This window comes from Pseudophryne corroboree, chromosome 1 (assembly GCF_028390025.1).
Source record: "Pseudophryne corroboree isolate aPseCor3 chromosome 1, aPseCor3.hap2, whole genome shotgun sequence".
Lineage (NCBI taxonomy): Eukaryota > Metazoa > Chordata > Amphibia > Anura > Myobatrachidae > Pseudophryne > Pseudophryne corroboree.
The window spans coordinates 1,108,554,704-1,108,581,847 of record NC_086444.1 but is presented as its reverse complement, the minus strand read 5'-3'; the positions used below and the strand labels follow the sequence as shown (position 1 = coordinate 1,108,581,847).

The 27,144-nt window shown below is 44.9% G+C and overlaps 1 protein-coding gene across 6 annotated transcripts in view; it reads right to left on the bottom strand.

The window, feature by feature from the left end:
• PCDH7 (protocadherin 7) overlaps positions 1–26,399 on the bottom strand; it is a 904,402-nt gene extending 878,003 nt beyond the window's left edge. For 4 of the 6 annotated variants that reach the window (XM_063922252.1, XM_063922242.1, XM_063922263.1 and 1 more), the window contains exon 1: positions 22,571–26,399. In XM_063922252.1, the coding sequence (XP_063778322.1) occupies positions 22,571–25,672 (3,102 nt within the window). In that variant the 5' untranslated portion in view covers positions 25,673–26,399. Of the gene's footprint in view, positions 1–1,500; positions 1,564–22,570 lie in introns of all 6 variants that reach the window. The other 2 variants (XM_063922291.1, XM_063922282.1) reach the window with 1 other exon arrangement.
• Positions 26,400–27,144: the final 745 nt, after the last annotated feature.

Genomic DNA, 27,144 nt, shown 5'->3' with positions numbered 1-27,144 from the left:
AGCCGGTTAGTGTGTTTTAGCCCTTACAATACCTACCAAAATTTTGCTGCCACGATTCTGTTGGCATGGTAACTGCCGGGATATCGTATCCAACACACCAGGATAGAAAGTCAAATTGTGATATGACTGTTTGGACTTTATATTATTAATATTATTATCTTTATTTATTTTAGTATTATTTTTACTATTGTTAAAACTATTAGCATATCAAGAGTCAAATAATTTAATGGAGTAATTGGATGATTCAGGGCAAACTCTCTTTTGTGTATTATGAACATAGACCAACTGACCTATGATCCAACATATTTGCTTTTGTGATACAATCCAACTTTTCTAGAATCCTCCAGAGATTTTGCTCATTTGTAGATAGAACCGAGCAGCGATAGACCCTTAGCACAGTTAAATCTTGTAAATCAAATGTAAATCTTGTGAAAGAAAAAACATCCCATGTCATAGCGAAAGTTCACCCACATTAAACTGGGTATGGGTCGTTGGACAGACACAACTCATTAGGTCGACCATGGAAGGTAGACATGCATTAGGTCGACAGGGACAATAGGTCGACATGTACTAGGTCGACAGGTGAAAAGGTTGACATGATTTTTTTTGCCTTTTTTTGGCGTTGTTTTCTCCGTAAAGTGACCGGGAACCCCAATTAGTGCACCATGTCCCCTCGCATGGCTCGCTTCACTCGCCATGCTTCGGGCAACGTGCCTCGCTCCGCTGTCGCTTCACTCAGGTTACCGTTCCAATCGTAGTCGATGTGGATCGTTAAGTATAAAAAAAAATCCAAAAAAGTTATTTAAAAAACAACAACCTCATATCGACCTTTTGACCTGTCGACCTAGTACATGTCGACCTAATGACCATGTCGACCTAATGCATTTCGACCTTCAGTGGTCGACCTAATGACTGTCGACCTAAGCTGTGTCACCCTAACGACCGTATCCCCATTAAACTTTCAATTTCTGATGTGGAAACTGAAAAAAAAACTTTCTCGGAAAACGTACGTTTATGTGACAACAGACATGCAATTTAGTCTACACAACCTAGCAGCATTGTGAATGTGGTATTTCTGTTTTATGTGCTGATCAATCTCCGACTTAACAAAATAAAAGTACATATACAAAACATAGTAAGCAAAACGTATAAAAAGAAAATATATGCAGACATACTATAGCAATATTGACTGAAGCAAAAAAGACATCATAGGAGCTGTGGGCGACATTTGCAGGCCTAGCATTGGAAAGGCTGTTTGTATATAAGCTTACAGTAAGCCGCAAAAGACCTGAGGTGTCAGATCAAACAAAGTTATTTTCATTATGTAGCTCAAGATGCTAATAATGTATATTGGTGCCCCTAATTAGTCATTATGCAGGGTGCGGAGGGGGGGAGGGGGGGAAGCAGCAAACAAGAGAGTGAGGCAGAAAGGCGGATTGCACTGGTTACAATGCTCAGCTAGTTAACACCAGCATCTACTGGACTTCAGTTACTACATACCAATTTGTTTCACTTGATCCAGGTGATAAGGCCCACATGAAGAAATCAAAACAAAAAATGTGACTGGAAAAGAAAATGTTAAAAGTAAAAAATATGCACAACAGAAAACATAAGTACAAAAAAGAAAAAAGAAAAGAAAAAGAAAAGAATGTAAAATGTGACAACTTCTTTAGCAGTGTGCAAGTTCTCTAAGACAGGAGGCCAGCGCCACATGATCAATATGCTGACGGTTTAGGAATCTCAATTGCATTAGGCACTAAAGGTTGATGCTCTAGGGCATTTCATTATCAAACTACATAGCTTAAAGTATGTTACCTCCTCTTGCATTGCTGCTGCATGCCTTTGACACTTTTTTTTTTACAAACTTGAAGCTGTTTTACCAGAATAATAGGCCTATTTCCTTTTACTGTTTCTTTGCTAAGTAGTATTTCATAATCCTTCCTTGTCTCTTACATTTACTGTTTTGATTGTAATTATACCCAGATGGTAAGTGAAGGCATCTCACAATAGGCATATGTACCCTGACGCTGCAGTCCTACTGATTATGAAGCATGGCCAGATACACTGTGACATAACCATAAAGTTGACTTTGAAAAATCTTATCTTATAGAGGATGGAAAATACTTTAGAACGCAAGTCAAACATTTCTGCTGTCAATGAAAATTAACATGTGTCACCAAGATATGACACTTTATACTTAATTTATTCCTGTATTATATTAGAGTGTGGGCTGAAGCAGTAGATGTGAAAGTACATTGTGATTCCTTAGGAACCACTTTGTGCATTAGTGTAATGTCACTGGTTCCTAGGAATAGACTACATGGCGCAATACACCAAAGTGCTGCTTCCATTTTCTGCAGGTGATTGATGTACACTAAAGGGAACGTTAAATACTGCCTTCCTTCAACAGCTGGCAGTGTACATCCTATTTAGGAGTAGAGGTGGATCTGTTAAAAAACAGACTGTGAAAAGGAGTCATCTTTAATGAAGACCAGTCATCCCTATAAAAATGAAGAGCAGTGGATCACAAAAAGATGGCAGTGATATTCAAAAGTATTGGTTTCAGTGAAAACAGAATCTAATTGGACGGGTTCAGGAGTTATCCAATCAGGTGCTGATTTCCATTAAACACCTATATGTCAACAACTTTTGAATCTATGACCCCAGCCCATAAGTATCTTCAGGGCTCTGTTACATGGGAGAGATCTGTGGTGATACTTAGGTAACAGTAGGGCTCAAAAGGGCAGATGTCCAACCTTTTTGCTGGCCACGAGTGTTGAACAGATCCTGGAGACAGGGGTGCCGTACCCAGATCAGGGCCTTATTTGGGGGCTTGGGTTGGTGCTGTATACGCAACCCCAGCTAAGCCACATTATAGGCTGGGCACAGTGATCGGTCCGCACTGTCACATACTGGCATGCACATGCAGCCTAAGGCAATCTGCAAAGTCACCCAAAGCTATGTTGTGTACAGTGCACACAACTTGTAGGACGGGGTGGGGGTCTGATTAGTCTTGATAGTCCTGACTTTGGGAATCTTTGGGTACAGTTGCCTTTTAACCCACAAATATGTAATTGTCTAGATAAATATGTTTAAAAACACACACACACACACAAAAAAATGTTCCAATATACACATTGCAATAAATCAATCAGCAAATGGAAATGGTTACTAACAGTGGGAGGTAGCCACGGCCATATCTACACGTTATCATGACCGATGAATCCAATGTTAAATATATTTCTATGACTTAATAACAACACATTTTTCCTAAACATTAAAATAAAATGTAAACCTTTCCCAAGTGCTATTTTCCATCAGGCAGCTAATGTAAAAACAAAAGTAAACAGAATATTTAAAAAAAAAGAAAAAAGAAAATGTATCGAATGAGGGAACAGAGCGAGACACAATATCTCTCACAAAGGCAATTAGTTAATGCAGGTATACGATAACATCACAGGATATGAAAACGTTATCAATACGAGACAATATTTTATCTCTGTTGAACATGTTCCTGATTAGATATTATGCTGAGCGCAGAAAAGGAACATCCAGAAGCTAAGACACAAGGAGAAAGTGTAGCTACAAACACAGAGGCACAAGTACAATGGATCAATAGTAACCACCAGCATATAAAATAACTAAAACATAGGTATATTTTTGCGTTTGGTAAAACATATAAAACTGCCTTTAGTGATTATAACCTTAGTATTATGGGGGTTCTAATTATTACTAAAACAAGATCATTTATTTCCATATCGGTTTGACAAATACAGAAGACAGACAGTTTACATGTATGTTCCTGAGGCATGTAGTATACTTTACATTCTATTCGCTAATACTGTACTTGGACTTATACTAACAGTATCTGGTCAATTATACCCTTAAATAGCCAAGCTTAGTAGTAACATTCCGACTCAAACAATATTACCCATAACACAAGCAAGCACAATCAAATCTATGGGCCCCATTTATTAACGATATATAACCCCTTTAGCACTCGTCACAAAAAGTAATAGGCCCTACACACTGGGAGATAATAGTCAAAGATATGAACAATTTCGTTCATTAATGAACGAGATACCGTTCATATCTTCGAGTGTGGAGGCACAAGCGATGAACGATGCGCTTCCCCGCGCTCGTTCATCGCTGGTGCCCCGTCGCCTGTGCATGCAGGCCAATATGGACGATCTCGTCCATATTTGCCTGTGCTGCTATGGAGCCGGGTGACGGGGGAAGTGAATAAATTTCACTCCCCCCGTCACCTCCCCCACGGCGCCGGGACCCCGTCGGCCGTATCCGCCGATGGGCAGCTCGCCGGCGGATTGCTAAATGTGTAGGGCCCTTAAGTTTTCCTCTGTTGGCACCTGTATCGCTCTCACCATCTTCAGATGGCGAGAGCAATACTGTCCCCACTGCCGGAAATGCGGACCCAGCACTGTCTTTCCGGCTTCAGCGAAGCCTTCCGGGCCAAGCTGGGTTCCTTATGGGCATTGCTGGACTTCGGGCATGTGCATGACTCAGCAGCCCGTCGCTGGCAGCAGGAGACTGGAGGACACCACTGAGGGGGTAGACAGTGCTGGACATCGCTGAAGAGTCAAGTAATGCTGAATAACAGCTGCATTTTCATTTTTTACCACACTGATACTAAACAAAATATGCTGCTGGTGTTATTCTTCGTTAATAAATGAGGCCCTATATTTTCAAAGCCTTGGGATAGGGCTATTTGGATTTTCAATGATGAAGTTTACACGCTAAGATTCTTAAGACATAAATAAATACTCTTTTTTGCTGTCCCTTAACAATCAAGGTCTGAAAAGACCTTCTACATAAAACGGTATAGCATCTTAGTTAAACTCATTGATTACAAGAAAAAATGCAAACCAAGATGAAGTATACAAAGTGCCTGCTTGACACTACCCAGAAGCTTATTCTGGTTGGTTGGTTGGTTGGTTGGTTGGTTGGTTGGCTAGTTGGTTGGTTGGTAGGTTGGTTGGTAGGTTGGTCAGTTTAATTAGTTGGTTGGTTGGTAGGTTGGTTGGTAGGTTGGTCAGTTTAATTAGTTGGTTGTTTTGTAGGATAGCATGTTGTTCAAGGGGCACTAAGATCATTCTAGTCTTTACTTTTCCGAAATTACTCATCAAGGTATGAATGCGAAGTACATGAAAGTGTGTTCACATGGGCAATGACACAGAAATCAAAGTTGAAAATTGAGTTATTTGAGCTGCTGTGACATCACTGGTGTTGCCCTCCATGCATTAAGCCACCAATCCAAACAGTCTCTAAACCAGTCTTCTAAGTTTGTAAGTCATTGCTGTGTTAGGGAGGAACATCACTCGTAACATTGCATTATGTCACAGGGTAATGGATGGGAGGATAGTGGGTATACTGTGTGGCCTTATACATATAAACACTAGCTATCATTATAGTAGCTCTGTGAAGTTACTGTTGCACATTACCAGACATGTAAATGTGCTCAGAAATGGAAAGACCTGGTAAATAAACCAAGTATCAAACTACCAAGTCTATGACCAATTTGGTCAAATATCTATATACTACAGTGTATAATCCTGGAAATTTGGCACTCAGCTATGGCGTTGGATGGGAATCACTGACTAAACACACAGGGGCATATTAATTAGTTATTGGGTCTGAGAACTTATAATTATAATTTCTTATCGCTGCTATACACGTCAATAAGAAATTATGATTCACCCGAATATATAAAAAATCATCGTCGGGGACAGGGGCACGGAAAGAAGCACAGCCCTGCAGAGTCCTTTACTACTTCTTTGAGATCTGTGTGCAGAAACCTATGGGGCCTGCTTTTACAAGTGAAAACAAGAGACTGCAACAGATACAGCCGCCATCAGCTTACCTATGAATGGGTCACATGTGCGACTCCATCGTGTTTATGACTAGCCACACCCACGTGCAACCCGTTCACGGGAGCGTACGAACCCATGCAATCCTATTGGCAAGTGGTAGAAAGGCTCCTTAACAAGAAGAACAGGCGCTTGTTATGAGATTGCTACACCAAGCAGCTGCCACATGAACAGGAGGGTCACTCCCGTAAAAACACAGAAAAAAGAAGATGTACAGGCAGCCCTACTAATGGAGTGATTGGAATGAAACAATAATGAATAATATAACAATTTATTATATTAAAAACAATAAAACCACTAAAATTAGCAATTTCTCTCTTCAAAATTGTATTAAATGAAATACATACACCACATTCAGTCAATATCTCTGTAAGTAAATGGATCAATTGGTGTCTGTTGCTGTATATTGTGCCCAGATAAATCCACTAGTCCCATAGAGGCTTGGTTAAAACAGCACAGTTCGGTTGTTAGATATTTAACGGTCACCGCTTTAGAGGTGGAAAGGCTTCCATACATGAGAGTCCATGTTAAATCTAGAATGTCCTCATTTGCATTGGTGAGTGCTGGAAATGTCCTCTTGTTACTGTACAGCAGGCTGGTAGTGGATCCGGGGCTGGTTCAGACACACGTTGGTGATCGCCAAAACTGAAGTGGTGTAAAGCAGGGGGGTTCTGACGCGTTTCGCTGCTCCCCAAAAAGTTTAGCAGCTTTATCAAATATCTAACAACCGAACTGTGCTGTTTTGACCAAGCTTCTATGGGACTAGTGGATTTATCTGGGCACAATATACAGGAACAGACACCAATTGATCCATTTACATACAGAGATATTGACTGAATGTGGTGTATGTATTTCATTTAATACAATTTTGAGGAGAGAAATTGCTAATTTTATTGGTTTTATTGTTTTTAATATAATAAATTGTTATATTATTCATTATTGTTTCATTCCAATCACTTCATTAGTAGCGCTGCCTGTACATCTTCTTTAATCCCATTGGCAAAGCTGACAGCAGACACATCTATTTCTCTATCGTCCTAAGTGGATGCTGGGGTTCCTGAAAGGACCATGGGGAATAGCGGCTCCGCAGGAGACAGGGCACAAAAAAGTAAAGCTTTACTAGGTCAGGTGGTGTGCACTGGCTCCTCCCCCTATGACCCTCCTCCAGACTCCAGTTAGATTTTGTGCCCGAACGAGAAGGGTGCAATCTAGGTGGTTCTCCTAAAGAGCTGCTTAGAGAAAGTTTAGTTTAGGTTTTTTTCTTTACAGTGAGTCCTGCTGGCAACAGGATCACTGCAACGTGGGACTTAGGGGGAAAGTAGTAAACTCACCTGCATGCAGAGTGGATTTGCTGCTTGGCTACTGGACACCATTAGCTCCAGAGGGATCGAACACAGGCCCAGCCGTGGAGTCCGGTCCCGGAGCCGCGCCGCCGACCCCCTTGCAGATGCTGAAGCGTGAAGAGGTCCGGAAACCGGCGGCTGAAGACTCCTCAGTCTTCATAAGGTAGCGCACAGCACTGCAGCTGTGCGCCATTTTCCTCTCAGCACACTTCACTGGGCAGTCACTGAGGGTGCAGAGCGCTGGGGGGGGGCGCTCTGAGAGGCAAATATAAACCTTATACAAGGCTAAAAATACCTCACATATAGCCCATAGGGGCTATATGGAGATATTTAACCCCTGCCTGACTGGAAAAATAGCGGGAGAAGAACCCGCCGAAAAAGGGGCGGGGCCTATCTCCTCAGCACACGGCGCCATTTTCTGTCACAGCTCCGCTGGTCAGAACGGCTCCCAGGTCTCTCCCCTGCACTGCACTACAGAAACAGGGTAAAACAGAGAGGGGGGGCACATTAATGGCTATATATATATATATTAAAGCAGCTATAAGGGAGCACTTAATATAAGGATATCCCTTGTATATATAGCGCTTTGTGGTGTGTGCTGGCAGACTCTCCCTCTGTCTCCCCAAAAGGGCTAGTGGGTCCTGTCTTCATTAGAGCATTCCCTGTGAGTTTGCGGTGTGTGTCGGTACGTGGTGTCGACATGTATGAGGACGATATTGGTGTGGAGGCGGAGCAATTGCCAAATATGCAGATGTCACCCCCCAGGGGGTCGACACCAGAATGGATGCCTTTATTTGTGGAATTACGTGATGGTTTATCTTCCCTTAAACAGTCAGTTGAGGACATGAGGCGGCCGGACAATCAATTAATGCCTGTCCAGGCGCCTCAAACACCGTCAGGGGCTGTAAAACGCCCTTTGCCTCAGTCGGTCGACACAGACCCAGACACGGGCACTGATTCCAGTGACGACGGTAGAAATTCAAACGTATTTTCCAGTAGGGCCACACGTTATATGATTTTGGCAATGAAGGAGACGTTACATTTAGCTGATACTACAGATACCGTAAAACAGGGTATTATGTATGGTGTGAAAAAACTACAAACAGTTTTTCCTGAATCAGAAGAATTAAATGACGTGTGTGATGAAGCGTGGGTTGCTCCTGATAAAAAGTTGATAATTTCAAAAAAGTTATTGGCATTATACCCTTTCCCGCCAGAGGTTAGGGCGCGCTGGGAAACACCCCCTAAGGTGGACAAGGCGCTCACACGCTTATCCAAACAAGTGGCGTTACCCTCTCCTGAGACGGCCGCACTTAAGGATCCATCAGATAGAAAGATGGAAGTTATTCAAAAGAATATATACACACATGCAGGTGTTATACTACGACCAGCTATAGCAACTGCCTGGATGTGCAGTGCTGGAGTAGTTTGGTCAGAATCCCTGATTGAAAATATTGATACCCTAGATAGGGACAATGTTTTACTGTCGTTAGAACAAATAAAGGATGCATTTATCTATATGCGTGATGCACAGAGGGATATTTGCACACTGGCATCTCGGGTGAGTGCTATGTCCATTTCAGCCAGAAGAGCCTTATGGACACGACAGTGGACAGGCGATGCGGATTCAAAACGTCACATGGAGGTTTTGCCGTATAAAGGGGAGGAGTTATTTGGAGTTGGTCTATCAGACTTGGTGGCCACGGCTACTGCCGGGAAATCCACTTTTTTACCTCAAGTCACTCCCCAACAGAGAAAGGCACCGACCTTTCAACCGCAGCCTTTTCGCTCCTACAAAAATAAGAGAGCAAAGGGCTTGTCGTACCTGCCACGAGGCAGAGGAAGAGGGAAGAGACACCAACAGGCAGCTCCTTCCCAGGAACAGAAGCCCTCCCCGGCTCCTGCAAAAACCTCAGCATGACGCTGGGGCCTCTCAAGCGGACTCGGGGACAGTGGGGGGCCGTCTCAAAAATTACAGCGCGCAGTGGGCTCACTCGCAGGTAGACCCCTGGATCCTGCAGATAATATCTCAGGGGTACAGGTTGGAATTAGAGACGGATCCTCCTCATCGTTTCCTGAAGTCTGCCTTACCAACCGTCTCTTCCGAAAGGGAGAGGGTGTTGGAAGCCATTCACAAGCTGTACGCTCAGCAGGTGATAGTCAAAGTACCCCTATTACAACAAGGAAAGGGGTATTATTCCACTCTATTTGTGGTACCGAAGCCGGATGGCTCGGTAAGGCCTATTCTAAATCTGAAGTCCTTGAACCTCTACATAAAAAAGTTCAAGTTCAAGATGGAGTCACTCAGAGCAGTGATAGCGAACCTGGAAGAAGGGGACTTTATGGTATCCTTGGACATCAAGGATGCGTATCTACACGTTCCGATTTACCCCGCACACCAGGGGTACCTCAGGTTCATTGTTCAAAACTGTCACTATCAGTTTCAGACGCTGCCGTTCGGATTGTCCACGGCGCCTCGGGTCTTTACCAAGGTAATGGCCGAGATGATGATTCTTCTTCGAAGAAAAGGCGTATTAGTTATCCCATACTTGGACGATCTCCTAATAAGGGCAAGGTCCAGAGAACAGCTGGAGACAGCTTTAGCACTATCTCAAGAGGTGCTAAGACAACACGGGTGGATTCTGAATATTCCAAAATCCCATTTAATCCCGACAACTCGTCTGCTGTTCCTAGGAATGATTCTGGACACGGTTCAGAAAAAGGTTTTCCTTCCAGAGGAAAAAGCCAAGGAGTTATCCGATCTGGTCAGGAACCTCCTAAAACCAGGAAAAGTGTCAGTACATCAATGCACAAGAGTCCTGGGAAAAATGGTGGCTTCTTACGAAGCAATTCCATTCGGCAGATTCCATGCAAGAATATTCCAAAGGGATCTGTTGGACAAATGGTCAGGGTCGCATCTGCAGATGCACCTGCGAATAACCCTGTCACCAAAGACAAGGGTGTCACTTCTGTGGTGGTTGCAGAAGGCTCACCTATTAGAAGGCCGCAGATTCGGCATTCAGGATTGGATCCTGGTGACCACGGACGCCAGCCTGAGAGGCTGGGGAGCAGTCACACAAGGAAGAAACTTCCAGGGAGTATGGACGAGCCTGGAAAAGTCTCTTCACATAAACATTCTGGAACTAAGAGCAATCTACAATGCTCTAAGCCAGGCGGAACTTCTCCTGCAAGGAAAGCCGGTGTTGATTCAGTCGGACAACATCACGGCGGTCGCCCATGTAAACAGGCAGGGCGGCACAAGAAGCAGGAGTGCAATGGCAGAAGCTGCCAAGATTCTTCGCTGGGCGGAGAATCACGTGATAGCACTGTCAGCAGTGTTCATCCCGGGCGTGGACAACTGGGAAGCAGACTTCCTCAGCAGACACGATCTTCATCCGGGAGAGTGGGGTCTACATCCAGAAGTCTTCAACATGTTAATAGACCGTTGGGAAAGACCAATTGTAGACATGATGGCGTCTCGCCTCAACAAGAAACTGGACAAATATTGCGCCAGGTCAAGAGATCCACAGGCAATAGCTGTGGACGCACTGGTAACTCCTTGGGTGTACCAGTCAGTGTATGTGTTTCCTCCTCTGCCGCTCATACCAAAGGTATTGAAGATCATACGGCAAAGAAGAGTAAGAACAATACTAGTGGTTCCGGATTGGCCGAGAAGGACTTGGTATCCGGAACTTCAAGAGATGCTCACGGACGAACCGTGGCCTCTACCTCTGAGAAGGGACCTGCTACAGCAGGGTCCCTGTCTTTTTCAAGACTTACCGCGGCTGCGTTTGACGGCATGGCGGTTGAACGCCAGATCCTAAAAGGGAAAGGCATTCCAGAAGAAGTCATTCCTACCTTGATTAAGGCACGGAAGGAAGTCACCGTGAAACATTATCACCGCATTTGGCGAAAATATGTAGCGTGGTGCGAGGATCGGAGGGTTCCGACGGAGGAATTCCAACTGGGTCGTTTCCTACATTTCCTGCAATCAGGATTATCTATGGGTCTCAAATTGGGATCCATTAAGGTTCAAATTTCGGCCCTGTCAATATTCTTCCAAAAAGAATTGGCCTCTGTCCCTGAGGTCCAGACTTTTGTCAAGGGAGTACTGCATATACAGCCTCCTGTGGTGCCTCCGGTGGCACCGTGGGATCTAAATGTAGTTTTAGATTTCCTCAAATCCCATTGGTTTGAACCATTGAAAAAGGTGGATTTGAAATATCTCACATTGAAAGTGACTATGTTACTAGCCCTGGCCTCTGCCAGGAGAGTATCTGAATTGGCGGCTTTATCTTATAAAAGTCCTTATCTAATCTTCCATTCGGATAGGGCAGAACTGCGGACTCGTCCGCATTTTCTCCCTAAAGTGGTATCAGCATTTCATCTGAACCAACCTATTGTGGTGCCTGCGGCCACTAGCGACTTGGAGGACTCCAAGTTGTTGGACGTTGTCAGAGCCTTAAAAATATACATTGCAAGGACGGCTGGAGTCAGAAAATCTGACTCGCTGTTTATATTGTATGCACCCAACAAGTTGGGCGCACCTGCTTCTAAGCAGTCGATTGCTCGTTGGATTTGTAACACAATTCAACTTGCACATTCTGTGGCAGGCCTGCCACAGCCTAAAACTGTAAAAGCCCACTCCACAAGGAAGGTGGGCTCATCTTGGGCGGCTGCCCGAGGGGTCTCGGCATTACAACTCTGCCGAGCAGCTACGTGGTCGGGGGAGAACACGTTTGTAAAATTTTACAAATTTGATACCCTGGCAAAGGAGGACCTGGAGTTCTCTCATTCGGTGCTGCAGAGTCATCCGCACTCTCCCGCCCGTTTGGGAGCTTTGGTATAATCCCCATGGTCCTTTCAGGAACCCCAGCATCCACTTAGGACGATAGAGAAAATAAGAATTTACTTACCGATAATTCTATTTCTCGGAGTCCGTAGTGGATGCTGGGCGCCCATCCCAAGTGCGGATTATCTGCAATACTTGTACATAGTTATTGTTAACTAATTCGGGTTATTGTTAAGGAGCCATCTTTAAGAGGCCCTTTCTGTTGTCATACTGTTAACTGGGTTTAGATCACAAGTTGTACGGTGTGATTGGTGTGGCTGGTATGAGTCTTACCCGGGATTCAAAATGCCTCCCTTATTGTGTATGCTCGTCCGGGCACAGTACCTAACTGGAGTCTGGAGGAGGGTCATAGGGGGAGGAGCCAGTGCACACCACCTGACCTAGTAAAGCTTTACTTTTTTGTGCCCTGTCTCCTGCGGAGCCGCTATTCCCCATGGTCCTTTCAGGAACCCCAGCATCCACTACGGACTCCGAGAAATAGAATTATCGGTAAGTAAATTCTTATTATCTCCGATATCTGCTGTAGTCCCTGGCTACATACATTCAGGGGATACTTATTATTTGTGGATATACCACCCAATACTGGTGTTTGGTAGGATATCCCGTAAATAGTCATTGATAAATATGCCTCATAGTGAGATTGTGTTCATTATTTGAATATATGGGAATGGTTCAATTGCTATTTTGGGTACCCAATGTAATGGGTGCCTGTCAGAGAAATTCAATTGTTGCTCTGACAAGCCCCAAAGCACTGGGTTTAGCCGCACTAAAATACTGCCCACAGTGCAAAAAAGATTTGATTAATTGGCAGCTGTGGGGTAAAACAATTGAATCGTCCTCTATGTTCCACCCCTGTGGATTGATACCTAAATGTTTTTGATCAGTTGTTATAGCTGACCATACACTAGGTCGATATCATGTACTAATACACAATTTTGACACCTCATATGACGCATCGTGTGCACATCGTGCAGAATTTGGGTACGATTACGATGCGCTGTCCTGCGGGTCGAATGTCGCATCCTCTGATCATTCGTACAGCCAATATTATCTGTCATAATCGTATTCACATCGTACCGTGTTTTATGCACATATTATGCATCGTACGATTTTGAGTGGTGTATTCCTGGATTTTTGTGAGGCAATCTATTGATCGTTTCATGACGGGTCATTAGCACATCGTGTGTCACTGGTGTGTCCGGGACCACCAGGGAGCTGCCGGGGAGTTAAAGGGGAATGGATGCGGGTCGTCCTGATGTATGGCCAGCATATTATCTAATCTATCTATCTATCTATCTATCTATCTATCTATCTATCTATCTATCCATCTATCTATCTATCTGTCTGTAAAATAGATTAGATAGAAAGACAGATAGACAGACATTAGACAGATGATAGATAGATAGATAGATAGATAGATAGATAGATAGATAGATAGATAGATATAAATATGTGTTACTTATTTGCATATAAAACAATTATACTTTAAGTCAGGGGCGGATTGGGAACAAAAAGTGGCCCTGTAAAAATTTGTACTAGTGGCCCCACATGGGCAGCACCAGAGGTGTAAGGTCTAGCCATGGGCCATGGCAGCAGCACCCTCCCCTCAAAACTTTCCATATAGTGGGCATGTCTAGCATCAAGGGGGAAGTAAAAAAGAAATAAAATTAAATATTATGAGCACATTATATGATACACCTTCAGAATTTAGGAAACTATATCATTCTTTAGAAATAGAAAGAAGAGGTAAGCAGGCGGCACTCGTCAGGCTGAATAAACGTGGTGACTTTATTGGCTAAAGGCCGACATGTTTCGGAGATAGCTTCTCCGTCCTCAGGGCCAGACAAAAAAACGTTTTTTTGTCTGGCCCTGAGGACGGAGAAGCTATCTCCGAAACATGTCGGCCTTTAGCCAATAAAGTCACCACGTTTATTCAGCCTGACGAGTGCCGCCTGCTTACCTCTTCTTTCTATCTGATGGGATTTATTTCTTCATGAGGAAGGCACCGCAGCAAGTTGTCATCTCACATGAGAGTGCCGGATACCACACTGGACATTCTTTAGAAATATATATTTTCTTGCTTATTACACCAACCGTATCCCAATCACTATTCACTCAAACTTATATGTCAGCCAAGCAGGCAGACAGAGCATACACTAGATCATCTGCAATCACAGGCTAAGTGGCAAAGTAATTTTCATATAAACAATTATTTTGTATCTTATTCATTATGTCTATAAAAAGGACCACATGTCCTCAAACAAAACAGGCCCCACAGGTGCGTCGGCCCACCGGGGATCTTCCCTGTGAACCCTATGGCCAATCCGCCTCTGCTTTAAGTTTACTACTGGTAACAATATGAAACTACAGTTACTTTAGTAAAACAAAATCCTGAGGTAAAGACATATATATTCACAATAAAACAAAGCATCTTATGAAAATGTTATTAAACTGATTTATCCTGGTTACATTTGCCAATGTGCTTCCAGGCAGAATGTGAAGCACATTATTAAAAAGGGCAGGTACTACCTGTCAGGTTTAGGATTACTCAAACTCCCAAACAGAAACTGATTATAACCAGTAACTTTCCCAATGCCTCCAGCACAGAGGAAATCCTCTTTTTATGGTTCAGTGTTGACATATAAAACAATAATATATTACTCTAAAACTAGAGCTGTAAATGCAAACAATGTACAGTCTAACATACTGAGCACACCGTAAATAGCACACACACCTTCCAGCATTTACTGTCAACGTTTATGGGGGGAGAACTGATTTGGAAAATCCTCCACCTGATGGCAGCTGTAAAATGTGTGTTTTTATCTGTTCTTTGATACCTGCATAGAAGCCTTGTGAACTGTAAAGCTTAGAATTGGCCTATCTGCACTGTGCTGTTATCTCAACATATCTTTCTCTAAATGGAACCAGATTAACCCATCCATTTGGTTTCTGAGAACCCAGTCCAGTGCGCTCTAGAGATGTACAGGCTTCAGGTAATGTCAGACAAAAGATAGATCGATTGGCATGCAGACATTCAGATCGATCGATAGATATATAGATCGATAGATCGATCGATCGATCGATAGATAAATAAATAGATAGAATGATAGATAGCTAAAGATAGATAGATAGATAGATAGATAGATAGATAGATAGATAGATAGATAGATAGATAGATAGAAAAACATAGCTTATAAATTGTTATTCTTTTAAGGATTCTAAAACCATTTATACAAGTGCCATCTGTCTCTGTATATTACACATCCACTGTAGTGTGAGGCAAAAATGGTACCATACTAAGGAAACTGTGACACATGGGAACAGTACCCTGCATTTGGCCTTATGTCCCATTTAGAAACTACTGTACCTAACACAAAGATTAGGATGGTATGAAGGCCGGGATCGTGACCGAATCCCCACATATTTACATATGGTAAATGTATGCAACAAAATATGTTGAAAATGATTACTTACACACAGTGGCACTTATTTTGCACAATTTATACTGACAGCAGCATTTTCTATAGAAATCTCTATTTTAGAATTATTTGTGGTGACTACAGTTTGACAATAAAGACTAGCACTTGTACTTCTGGTATTCTAGTGTAAATGTATCAAGAGCTACAGCAACCGATCAGAGATTTCCTTTCATTTTCCAATCTGTAGGAACAAACGTTAATATCCAACTGGCTGGTAAAAGTTAATGCACAACTACACATTTGCGTAATATTAGTAAATAACCTCCAAATCAAAACGTGGATTAGCACCACCTGTGGCCTTGGACAACAAACTAGTTTGGGCTAACTTTATTTGCCAAAAACATGCAAAAGGTTGGACTATTCCGTGTCTCTTATTGACCTCCGTGCCCTAGGCAGAAGCCAAGCTTGCCTAATGGATGATCCAACTATGCTCCAAAGAGTGAGTTAGGGGTCTATTTACTAAGCAACTACCTGGCATGTCACAGGTTGCATTTGAAAAATGACTGTTAGGATCTGGTTGGTTGGAACTTTATCTCCGTGCACTTTATATCCATTGAAGGCTTAGTAAATAGACCCCTAAACTGATTATTGCTAAACATGGAAGCATGAAAGAAATAGAGCAGAGCAGCCAAGGCAATTAAATTAATTTAGGAAAGCCCAAATTATGTTGACACCCCCCTCCCCCATTACATAACTATTATAGCTGACCTGCACTGTTCAGGAAATCCTACAATGCAACACCCCTCCCTGACATGCATTCACAAATAATAACATTCCTTCCAAGCCCATTTACACGGTTGAGTCACATTATTATGACCAACTCCTGCATTTGATATCGGCAGCGCATAGACCATGAACTACGTCGCATGTCGTGCGCTGGCTTGGTGTGCGATAAGCCATCTGCACACATATCACTTGTTGCTGTCATGGGTAAAATGGGCAATTTATCCGAGTGGCAAAAAGGGATGATTATCGGCTTTTGGGCCAAGGTTGGCATTATTTCTGAAACAGTGCAGTTTGTGAACTGTTCACGTGCTGCTGCGGTGGAGGTGTATCGTGACTGTACAAATGGCACCAATGCGAATAACCAATTGTGGAGCACCACGTGCCATTGATGTGGGAGGTGAACGACAGCTACGAAGGTGCGTGAGAGCCGGCCAACACACTACAGTGGAGCAGCTCACCATCAAAATATTCCTGTGCCAACCTACCTGCACCTTACTGAGTCACTCCCAGCCCGTTTAGCTGCTGTCCGTGCTGCACACGGCGGTTACTCTGGCTATTAGCTGGTGGTCATAATAATGTAACTCGACCGTGTATATCAATACAGCAAATGAACTGAACACACCTGTCACTTGTCTCTATCTCTTCTTTTAACATATTTGTTTACTAATTGCATTAAACTTTAAGAATGCATTTCTATTCAGTCATTAAACGTGTGCTGTGCACTATACATATAGGTCAATATTTCCCTGCCTAGAGGTTGCGCTAGTGATCTGTGAGGATGAAGACCTCTTCTATCTTACCATACATTATACTCCAACTATCCCTGATGCAGAATTCGTGTTCCCGATGGTATTCTGGTCATTAGTGCTTTCTGTTCATGTAACAGAATAATAATGAGGGTCAAACACACAAAAGAATTTAAAAGCCAACAAATTGAATTTTGAGTTACAGATCTTCCGCACATGCGTGTGTGCCATGAATCTTTTCCCTTTGTTCCAATTAGGGGTTAGAGGTTGTGATATGTTATTGAACCAGGATGAATGGCAAACACAAGTATACATCCATCTGAGTCTTGCAGATAAATTGGTGTCCTAATTATATAGAAGTCATGTTTGAGCTTGGACAACGTAAATCATGATAATTACAGTACATGGAACAAGCACACTGCATTAGTATAGTGTGGTGACACCAGCAGCAAAATCACTGATGTTTTTGGCAATGCTAAAACTTACAAAACAATCTGACAAAGTGAAAAATGATGGCTTAGCACTAATGTGCATGTGAAGATAATCTATGTACAAATACAAGAATATACTCTATCTATCTATCTATCTATCTATCTATCTATCTATCTATCTATCTATCTATCTATATATCTGTCTATTGGTGCCCATACACTTGTGCGATGCCCCGCGACGCGACATCACAGGGCATCTCACCGGCAGTCGCACCTGAACTGCCAAAGTGATTACCATGCGATCATGTGATAGATCGCATGGTAATCACGTGATGGGCACGTCACCGCCGAGTGGTAGCGACCAGGGCCGGTTCTAGCCCTTGTGGCGCCCCGGGTGGAAAATAGGGGCGTGGCTTCATACAGGGGCGTGGTCAGTTATGCCCCCTGTAGAGTTGTGCCCCCATTTGTGCCCCCAGTAGCGCCATTTGTGCCCCCAGTAGCGCCATTTGTGTCCCCAGTAGCGCCGCTTAAAAAAAAAAAAGGATACTTACAATCCCTGCTTCCGAGTCCCGGCAGTTGCAGACCTCCTCCGCTGCCGCCGCCGCTCCTCTCGTCGGATCTATGGGAGAGACGTCGTGACGTCTCTCCCATAGCACAGCATAGACACTAGAGGTCAATCATGACCCCTAGCGTCTGTGCCAGTCCCACAATGCTGTGCAGTGCGCGATGACGTCATCACGCACCACACAACAAAGGTCCTCTGCACGAAGGGAAACTATACGGATAGCGTCTAGTTCCCTTCACTGCGAGGGGACCAGCGGGGGACACAGCGGCAGCGGGGGGCACAGTGGCGGATCTTGCCATGGTGCGGCACCCTCCAGAAGGCGGCGCCCCGGGCAAAAGTCCTGCTTGCCCGTGGCAAGATCCGCTACTGGTAGCGACCTATGGCCGCTTCCAGCGGGTGCCCATCGCACATCACAGTGCGATATATTGCATGTGTTTTAAAAAACACATGCGATCGCACTGCGATTTGATAAATATTAAGTGCAGCACATACTATCTTGAAACGCGAGATTCGAACGGCGTGCCCGCGCATCGCGTCGCAAGGTACCTAAAATGTGCATACAATCCTTCAATTTCTCTCACAGATCTGGTTGAAATCGAAGGTTAGCACCGATTATCTTACAAGTGTATGGGCACCATTACTGTCTGTCTGTCTGTCTGTCTGTCTGTCTGTCTGTCTGTCTGTCTGTCTGTCTATCTATCTATCCACACAAACCAAAACAAATCTACTGCTCCTTTTCAGTAGTCAACTAGTGACCTTCTCCAGCCCTGACACTACGGGGTAAATTTACTAAGGTGGGGGTTTATTAGAACTGGTGATGTTGCTCATATAAACCAATCAGATTCTACTTAACATTTATCTAGCTGCTTCTAGAAGATAATAGATACAATTCTGTTTGGTTGCTATGAGCAACATTACCAGTTAAACATAAAACTCCCACCTTAGTAAATCTACCCCTACAATGGACTGGCCAACCTCACGTTCCCTATCAGTGCGTGTACAATCCAATATTTGGTGATGTTTGCTTTACAATCTGAGAAGGAGTCAACACTGATTAGAGCATGAAAATTTTACATCCCCATGGCAGCTATACTTATGAAAAATCCAAAAAGTCAGAAGAGAAATTACATGAAAATTTTTTTTTGTGTATATATAAAAAAACACCTGAGAATGTGTTTTAACAACAGTTATATGTGTGTGTGTGTGTGTATGTATGTGTGTGTGTGTGTGTGTGTGTGTGTGTGTGTACACAGCCAAATAATTCAGACAGTTAGTCAATTACATAGCCAATGTTTCAGCCTCTCTCTATTGAGCCCTTCCTCAATACAGAAGTCTCAATAAAGAAAGACAGAAACATTGGATATGTAATTGATGACCTGTTTTTGGCTGTGTAACCCAGGGAGATGCAGTAAGGTAAATGGCTGAGGAGGCACCGGCTAGTACCAGAGTCAGATTTACACACAATATATGAGCCAAAGTGTCCATGGGGGCATTATACAAAGATGCAGCTGCATATACTGCTGGAAATTTGGTGAGCTTTGATCAGAGATAGGCAGAAAAGATAGGCAGGGGAGGCAGAGTCTCCAGTTTAGACTAGAAAAATTAATAGAATAATACAAAGAAGATATTTCTAATATATTCTTTGTATTTTTCATATACTTTAAGTAGTCAAAACTATGGCATATACGGTAATATGACAGGAAAGGCTCTGCCTCACCTCACCGCACGTCACTCGTGTATGCGTCTTGTGTGTGCTCCCCACCTGCATGTGTGTGTGTGTGTGTGTGTGTGTGTGTGTGTGTGTATGTGCATGTGTGTGTCTTATATGTGTGTGTATGTTGTGTGTGTGTGTGTGTGTGTGTGTGTGTGTGTGTGTGTGTGTGTGTGTGTGAATATACACACACACACACACACACACACACACACACGTTGAGTATCCCTTATCCAAAAATTCAAAATCCCACATTTTTGGGTCCCCTACTGAGATAATGACATATGTATTATATAATTATCTTTAAATATATATATTTATAAATAATATATATAATATATATGTCATTATCTCAGTAGGGGACCCACATATTTGGGATTTTGAATTTTGGATAAGGGACACTCAAGCTGCATATATATGTGTGTGTGTGTGTGTGTGTGTGTGTGTGTGTGTGTGTGTGACACTGTCACAAAAACTTAATTGGAACATCAATTTGCTTAAAGTAGAAGTGCATTTATGTGTGTGTGTGTGTGTGTGTGTGTGTGTGTGTGTGTGTGTGTGTGTGTGTGTGTGTTTTTGTGTGTGTGTTTGTGTCTGTGTATTAATGTGTGTTTGTATGTTAAAGAGACAAAGTCAGGGGACATGCAATATTATAAGCTCGGATTGCAAATGGTGTATTCTCTTACAAATATTTGCGCAACTGTCTATGATACACAGTTTTGTAAATGGAAACGATTTCCCTGACCTCTCATATTGTGGTCAATAAGATGTATCACTTACTTAGTCTAATTACACTAATGGCAGTAGGTATCAGCTTCCACCACTACTGTGCAGGCCAGGACCCTTCCCAATGTACTTGTGTGTACATGTGCCTATTCATTTAGCTGTCATAACTGCATTTGCAACATGGTAGGAAGTGCTAGCACACACTTACCACTAGCATAAGCAGCATCATGTAGTGTACAGTGCTCTCTCACCACACCAAATGTATACACTAGACTGGGCCTTATAACCAATAGCAGCAGCACAACTGGGCCATTCTACAACTTCATTTCAAAATACTGGATGGTCTGTAACATTCATGTAGGTGACAATACCACTGAAAGTGATTAACTAGGGTTTACTAATGCAAAGCCTACTACACCTACTGATAAAATAAGTCAGACATGTTACAAAATAGCTGGTGCTTATTTATAAACAAAAGTTACATATATGAGGGGGAAACACTACATTTTACAAAGTTGCAGAAAACTTACTTGTCAGGCTTTTGCTGATATTACAGTTAGGGAGACAAGCTCTACAGGCAGACAAACTGCATACGAATCACATAGCATGGTATAGGAACAGCTAGTTAATATAAGCATTGTTTATTAACAGCAATGCAGTTTTTAAGGACAAAGTTAAACTTTAGAAGGAACCTCTGCAGAACCGTGACATTATAGTTGTGTCCAGGAAATCTATCTATCTATCTATCTATCTATCTATCTATCTATCTATCTATCTATCTATCTATCTATCTATCTATCTATCTATCTATCTAGTGCATATATAAGAAAGAATACAGTCTGTTTCAAAGTGGAACCAATATTTGCTTGGTATTAGGTTAATCCTGATAAGGTGTTTCCATATAGGCGTTAAAATGTAAGGCTTACATTTACACTTATTACAATTTAACGGATGGTGTTTGTATAATATAGCCCTGTAAATATAAATATACCGTATATACCTATTCTGAACTCCGCTGCCTGATATACCATTAGACATGATCATAGATCAGTAAGGGAATGTCACTGACACAATTCTGGCTACTGTTGTGCCTCACTGCTACAGCAGACAAATGCGGCATACCAAATGTGTCTCTGTCTGCCTGTTGCCAGATACAAAAACAAATGTCTAGCCCAGAAGCAACTACTGGGGGTGAAAGAGCAGACTTTAGGGACAATATTACAAAAAGAAGAAGAAAAAAAAACATTCTGCCAAGAAAAACATAGCACCAGACAGATAATCCCATGCACTGTCACAGAGATTATGACAGACTCCCAAATTCATGTCAGAGTGTCATAAAAGAACATGGTGAATTTAGGGTATGGGTCAATCATTGCTATTAGTGGATGAGCATCAGATGGGCTTGCATCACTAAAGGGGTGTTATGTATAGACCTACCTACCAACAAAGGACTAAAGCTCACTTCTTTACCCATATCATTAAAGTACATATCAGTCATTGCATATCTAATTTCTATGATGTAACTGTATTTCAAAAGCATTGTGAGGTTACAGCATAATGAAAAACTCTGCTTGATATGATGTGATGTCACCAACAGACACCGAGATCAAACCTTTCCATTAGTGGCATCAGCCTGCAGAGCTATTGCCAGTCTTTGCAAGTCACCACTGTGTGACATCCTATTGGCTGATGCGCTGTTTCAGTTCTAGTGAAATGACAAGAGTTCAGTCTATGAGCAGCACTAACCAAATGCTGCATTAACATTAGATAAAATCCTTTCACCTCTACATGCTACTGTAAAACTCAAAATCAGGTAACAAGGCAATGCACTCAGATTGGAATCTACACCGTCTGATGATCACTTTTCAATGTGACTTTCTTTTAGTGTATATATATATATATATATACACACACACACAGACAGACATTAATATTCACATACTGTATAATATATATACATACATACATACATACATACGCACACTTTAATATACTGTATATATGTATGTACATATACATTTATACATTATTTTATGATATTACAATACATGTTGCAGTAAAACATAGTGTGTGGGTTATTGCATTTCACATTTGTGTTTAGCTTACCTGTTTGCTGTACTTGTTATTGGTCTGACAACTGTACTCAGAACAATGATCTGATCCAATTGAGATGTTGTCCCCAGCTCCTACAAAAGTGTTGGCTGGTGGTAAATCTTGCACAGCTTGGTGCTTTTTCCCAGCAGTGGGTGACTGAGGGTGAAGCTGCACAGTAGGTAGTGGGGAACTAGATTTGTAATGCCTTGCTAGGTCAGGGCTTCCGGGACCTCCATTCACAGTTCTGTATCTTCCCATGCTGGGGCTGTCTGACAGCTTTTCATTCACACTGTCATATCTCTGCCCATTCGGCTTTGAAGCCTCCACTGTCACTATGCTGCTGTAGAGTGGCTGTTTAGATTTCTTATTTTTCTTATCTTTTTTGGGCTTTTTAGACTTGTCATGCTGCTGGGGGGTGAAAAAGTCCTCATGGTCTTTCTTACCAGCTTCATATCCATTTTTACTCTTTGCCCTACAGTAGCGTGCCATGACCACCACCAATATGATCAGTATGACAGTCATGATCCCAGCCACCACACCAATCACTATGCTCAGTCTCTGCTTGCTCATTTCATAGCTGGGGTCTCCAGCAATATCCTGGGTCAAAGGGGTGTGCAAACTTCTGGTGATTTGGGAGTCCACCACTGAGGCATTGGAGACAGTCTCATTGATGAAGACATGGACCAGGGCTATGGTGGACTGGGATGGTTGACCACTGTCATTGACTTGGACCACCAAGCGGTGCAGGCCATAGTGCTTGGAAGCCAGCTTGCCCACAAGGGACACCACTCCACTGGCAGGGTTGATTTCAAAGAGTTTAAAGGGGTTCCCACCAACAATGCTGTAATTGAGATCTGCATTGACACCTGTGTCTGTGTCAGTGGCCATCACGGTGGCCACCACTGTCCTGACACTGCTGGAAGGGGGGACCACCGTATAGGAGCTGTTGACCGGACTGGTGATCACAGGGGCATTGTCATTCTCGTCCATTACAAAGAGGGAGACTGTAGCCGTAGCAGACCTAGGGGGGTCGCCCCCGTCTATCGCCTTGACTTTGAAGGTGTAGGAGGTCTGCTGCTCCATGTCGAAGGAGACCGTGGAGCAGATGGTGCCGGTGTTGTTCTCAATAGTAAATAGGCCGTTGTCTTCTTCAATGAAGAGGCTCATCTCGGCGTTGCGACCCTTGTCTGCGTCCATCACCGTCACCATCCCCACGGGGCTGTTGGGCTGCAGGTTCTCCTTGACGTAAAAGTTGAAGACGTCCTGCATAAAGCGGGGATCGTTGTCGTTCCGGTCGGCCACCTGCACCACCACCGTGGCCGTCCCCTGCAGCACGCCCGGCAGCCCCTTGTCCCTGGCCACCACCCGGAACTCGTACCTGTCGTTCTGCTCGCGATCCAGCACCAGGTTGGCCGTGATGTCCCCGCTGTCCGGGTGGATGGAGAAGACGCCGGCCACCGACTGTTCCAGGGAGTATGCGATCTCGGCGTTCTTGCCGCTGTCGGCATCGGTGGCGATAACTGTGGCCACCCGCTCGCCGGGCAGGTTGTTCTCCGGGAAAGCCACCTCCACCACCGGCTGGCTGAAGATGGGGGGGTTGTCGTTAGTGTCGGCCACCTTGACCAGCAAGGAGTTGTTGCTGGACAGGCTGGGGCTGCCGGAGTCCACGGCCACAATGACCACGTTGTACTCCTGGACGTTCTCGTAGTCCAAGGGGGCCGAGGTGTGCAGGAAATACTTCCTCTTGTTCTGCTCGCCCTCCCCCTCGCTGGCCGGCTTCAGCTGGAAGGGCACGTCGCCCACCACCGTGCAGGTCACCACTCCGTTCTCCCCCTGGTCCCGGTCGGACACCTGCACCAGGGCAATGGGGGTGTCCACCAGCACGTCCTCGGCCACGCTGGCCGTACCGTCCTTCAACGGGATGCGCCCTATCTTGCGGATGTCTATCAGCGGCACGTTGTCGTTCTCGTCCTTGATGTTCAGCACCACGGTGGCCTTGTCGGTTTTGGGCGGCTGGCCCCTGTCCCGGGCCATGACGGTAAAGCGCAGCTGGTTGACCTCCTCCCGGTCGATGCGGTGCAGGACGCTCAGCCAGCCCGAGTTCTCGTCCAGGCGCAGCAGCCGGCGCACCGACTCGGTGGCGGCCCCGAAGACGTACTCGATCTGCCCGTTCACCCCCACGTCGTAGTCGGCGGCTCTGAGCTGCAGGATGGGGGTGCCGGGGCTGCTGTTCTCCGCCAGGTCCGCCTCGTACACGCTCTTCTCGAAGCGGGGGCTGTTGTCGTTGACGTCGGTGATCAGCACCCGCAGGATGGACTGCGAGGATCGCGGCTGCTCCCCGCCGTCCCGCACCCGCAGGGTCAGCTCGTACGAGTCCCGCTGCTCCCGGTCCAGCGCCCCCTTGACGATCAGCTGCGGCTGCTTCTCTCCGTCCGAGGTGTCGGCCACCTGCAGCTCGAACACGCTGCTCCGGATGTCGGTCTCCATCCTCCGCTTGCCGCCAGCGCCGGGGTACGGGGCGCCCTCCTCCAGGCGACCCCCGGTGCCGGCGCCCCGGCGACCGGAGACGTACAGGCTCTCGCCGGCGTCCTGGATCAGCTCGTAGCGCTCGATGCCGTTGCGACCGAAGTCGCGGTCGGTGGCGGTGGGCAGCAGGTAGAGGGTGCCCACCGGCCGGTTCTCCTCCACGGTCAGGGTGAGCACCGGGGACGGGAAGGTCGGCGTGTTGTCGTTGATGTCCAGGATGACCACCCGGCCCTCGAACAGCTCCACCCAGCTCTGCGAGGGTCCGATCACCGACACCTCGAAGTCGATGAAGCACTCGTTCTCGTCGAAGATCATCTGGCACTGCGGCAGCTTCTCGCGGTCGATCCTCCGCTCGGTGGTGCTCAGCTCGCCGGTCATGTTGTCGATCTTGAAGTAGTCGGAGCCGGACTCCAGGCTGAAGGTCACATCCCCGGAGCCGGTGACGATGCCGATGTCCGATGCCACATTGCCGATCCTGAGGTCCGGCTGCCCTTCCTCTGCCAGCCGGTACTTCAGCACCTGCTTGGAGGATGCCAGCGCCAGGGACGTCCGCAGCAGGAACAGGCACCAGCCCCACACAGTCCTCATGGTCTCCGGGACCTGGCTGGGCTGAGCTGGGCTGCTTGGAGGAACAACGGGATCTCCTTTTCTTTCCGACTTGTACGATCCAAGCGCAAAGTTAACCTCTCATAGTTGCCCCTTCTCAGTGCTTGGCTCCAAGTGCCCCCCTCTTAAGTGCTGCTGCTGCCCCTTCTCTTCTCAGTCCATGCCACTCTGCCCAGGACAGGGGGGAAATCACACAGAAAGGGTGGGGGAAGGTTGCAAGGAGTCCACACAAGGGACAGTGATCGCACAGGGCAGCCCAATCCAGCAATTGTAATCACATATGAGGAGAATTGAGTGGGTTCTGCTTCTGCTGCCTCTGCTTCCTTCTCCCACTCCACGATCCCTGCACAGTTTGTTGTATTATTCCACAATAAGAGAAGGATACTTGCAGGAAGCGGTTTGTGTCATTCACAACCACAAAAGGGAAAGAAAAAGAAAGAAGCAAAGGAAAAAAAAAAAAAACCTGTATATTGTCCCTTGATCCAGCGGTGTGCGTAAAGATGTGCGTAAATACGCGCAAAGTTCTTAAAGCCAAATCATTAAAAAAAAAAATGAAAGAATAAAAAAATCAGAGCCCGAAGTTAGTGGTGGCAGAGCCGCAGTCGGTGCTCTGCTACCTGCATTTGCACTGCATGTGTTAGCAATATGTATCTGCAGCCCTGTGAACGATTCACAAATGATATTGCAGTCTCTCTCTCTCCCCCCCTCCCCTCACTCTCCTCCCCCTTTTCCTCTCCCTCTTGTCCCAATGCAGGTAACCAGAGCTGAACTTGATCCTGCAGTTCAAAGGTGAGCAACAAGCCTGTCTCCTGTGCGATTATTGCTTTCATTAAAATACCAGGAGGGAAGAGGATGAAGAAGAGTCCCCACGTGAATGGAGGCAGGAGAGAATCCGCATGCGGGGTTTTTTTTTTTTTTTTTAAAGGGGAGCTAGAGGCAGGGATGCGTGCAGGATGGTGCCCGGCGTGTCAGTGGATAAGTCAGCACATGCCGGCGATCAGTGGACGGAGAGGGTCCCATCATCAGGGTGCATGATTAGCCGGAGGAAGGATGAGAGCCCCAGGTCTACCGCCGTGGGCTGAGATAGCAGCAAGTTTGTCCAAAGTGCCTGGGAGCTGGGAGTCTCTCTCTGTCCTGACGCAGCAGCTGATCTCAGTGATACACTCACAGGGAAGGAGGACCAGTCATTCACTTCACAAATCCCAGCCACACACTCTGCTGCTGCTGCTGCTGCTGCTGCTGCTGCTGGAGCTAGTGCAATCTGAAAACAACAGCAAATATCCAATCAATCCATATTAAGGGAGGCTGACCCAGCTCCTGAGATTTCTCTCCCCCCCCCCTCTCCCCCATGGGCATCAAATTCCTTTTTATGTCTTGTATTCATATTATTGATCTGATAGATAGATAGATAGATAGATAGATAGATAGATAGATAGATAGATAGATAGATAGAT